This window comes from Austrofundulus limnaeus, unplaced genomic scaffold (assembly GCF_001266775.1).
Source record: "Austrofundulus limnaeus strain Quisiro unplaced genomic scaffold, Austrofundulus_limnaeus-1.0 Scaffold6, whole genome shotgun sequence".
In the NCBI taxonomy this organism is placed as follows: domain Eukaryota; kingdom Metazoa; phylum Chordata; class Actinopteri; order Cyprinodontiformes; family Rivulidae; genus Austrofundulus; species Austrofundulus limnaeus.
The window spans coordinates 4,948,655-4,950,400 of record NW_013952408.1 but is presented as its reverse complement, the minus strand read 5'-3'; the positions used below and the strand labels follow the sequence as shown (position 1 = coordinate 4,950,400).

The window sequence follows — 1,746 nt, the reverse complement described above, 5'->3', positions numbered from 1 at the left end:
CACACACACACACACACACACACACACACACACACACACACACACGTCACACTATTGACCTTTTATTGTGGCTCTGCAAGTCCCTTATGTTGCTTTTGTTGTGTTTACAGTAAATGCACTTTATTTCCTCTCTCAATTTGGAACAGATCTTTGGTTGTCTTTCTTTCCCCTCACCTCACATTGCATTTTACATGAAAAAAAACTACGTACGTGCTTCATTTAAATCAACTTTCTCCTTTCTTTTTGACTAACCAGGTCAGCCACAGGAGAACGTTTGTGCAGCTGAATTTGCCTCTCCACCTCCACCTGCATGCGGGCCATGGGTTGAGCCAGAGCCAGCGCCACCCGGGCCTCCTCCTGCAGCCTCCGCTGCACCCTCCAAAACCCGCTGCAGTCATCCAACAGATCCGAGTCCTCCTCTGCAGTGTCCCGGTCCGACAACGATGAGCTCTGCTTGCTCTGTGGAAGGAGTAAAGATGACTTGTGTCATGTTGCAACAGCCTGTGTGGTTTTTCGCATGTGGTTATGACACATAAAAGCAGTTTGACACGACAGAGAAGCCACATAGTTTCTGTAGGTTCATACCACAGGAGACAGCGGTGTGTCCAAACTGGTCTCTGTCCTGCTGTCCTCTGCATCACTGTCTTTGTCACTGCTGCTGTCGTTAACAAAACACACCTGGAGGTTCACTCCGCTTTGCCGTCTGAGAGGGAAAAACAAAAATGTTTTTTAGTGAACATGAAACTATATTTAGTGAAAATATTTATGTTTTTCTGTGGTGTGTTCTTTATTTTGACACTTAAACTCAATGTAAAGTCACAACTACTTGGGGATTTAGCTGTTAACATGGCCCAAAACATGAATAATATGTATCTTTGATAAAATGTGCAGTAATGAAGCACTGAGAGGCYGAGAGGCAAGCAAATCTTTAGACAATTTGTTTAAGCATTTACAAAACTTTAAATGCAAATAACATTWTTGTTACATTAAAATTGGTACTTTATCATCATAAATGCTGACACATGGGAGCTAAAACTGTTTGGAATTGGAAACATTCTGTTTAAACATAATAAGATTGCACTTGAGCTCAAGATAAAGAAGTAAAAAAAACATTTGGATCTTATGCAACAAGGTTAAAATGTCCTAACAGTTGCCCTTGGATGATTGCTTTTAACCATTAAGTGTGTTTATGTCAGTATTATCACAAACTGTGGTGGGAAATAGGAATAAAGTAAAAGCAAAATTGAAAGTATTAATAAATATAAAACAATTTACTTAAATTTAGACCATTCACACACTTAACCACAGCCTTCCCAGGCATTCATTCCAATCCACATAATAACCCCACTGAAGAAAAAATACAAAGTAGGCTGGATGAGAACAATCAGTTATTCGTCCCACAACGGGGCCATGGTGGTGGTGGAATTTCCATTCAAAGCTAAACCCCAGAAAGTGGACCTAAACATTTAGTGGAGGTCACATGACTCATGATCTCCACTTTTGAATTTCATCAAGCATCACTTCTTCATTTGAGCTTTGCTTCCTCAAAGTACAGCAGTGACTAAGGAGGAAGGTAAAAGACAAGCATTCATAAAAAAGGACTCTTGGAAGCCAGAGAGTTATTTTAGGTCAACGACCAGGGCTGACCAAGCAGTTCTAATAAGCGAAGGAGGTTCTTGTTTCTGATGCACGCGTACATGTGTTTGTATCAAAACCCCCAACCCTTATACAGAGCATATCCATTAC

General features: G+C 40.8%; 1 protein-coding gene across 1 annotated transcript in view; it reads right to left on the bottom strand.

Annotated features, from left to right (window-relative positions):
* Nucleotides 1-1,746, bottom strand: part of zgc:153615 (schwannomin-interacting protein 1) — a gene marked incomplete in the record, with an annotated part of 9,038 nt that overhangs the window by 1,892 nt on the left and 5,400 nt on the right. The window contains 2 exon segments of the mRNA XM_014031717.1: nt 253-459; nt 586-703. Coding sequence (XP_013887171.1) covers nt 253-459; nt 586-703 — 325 coding nt within the window.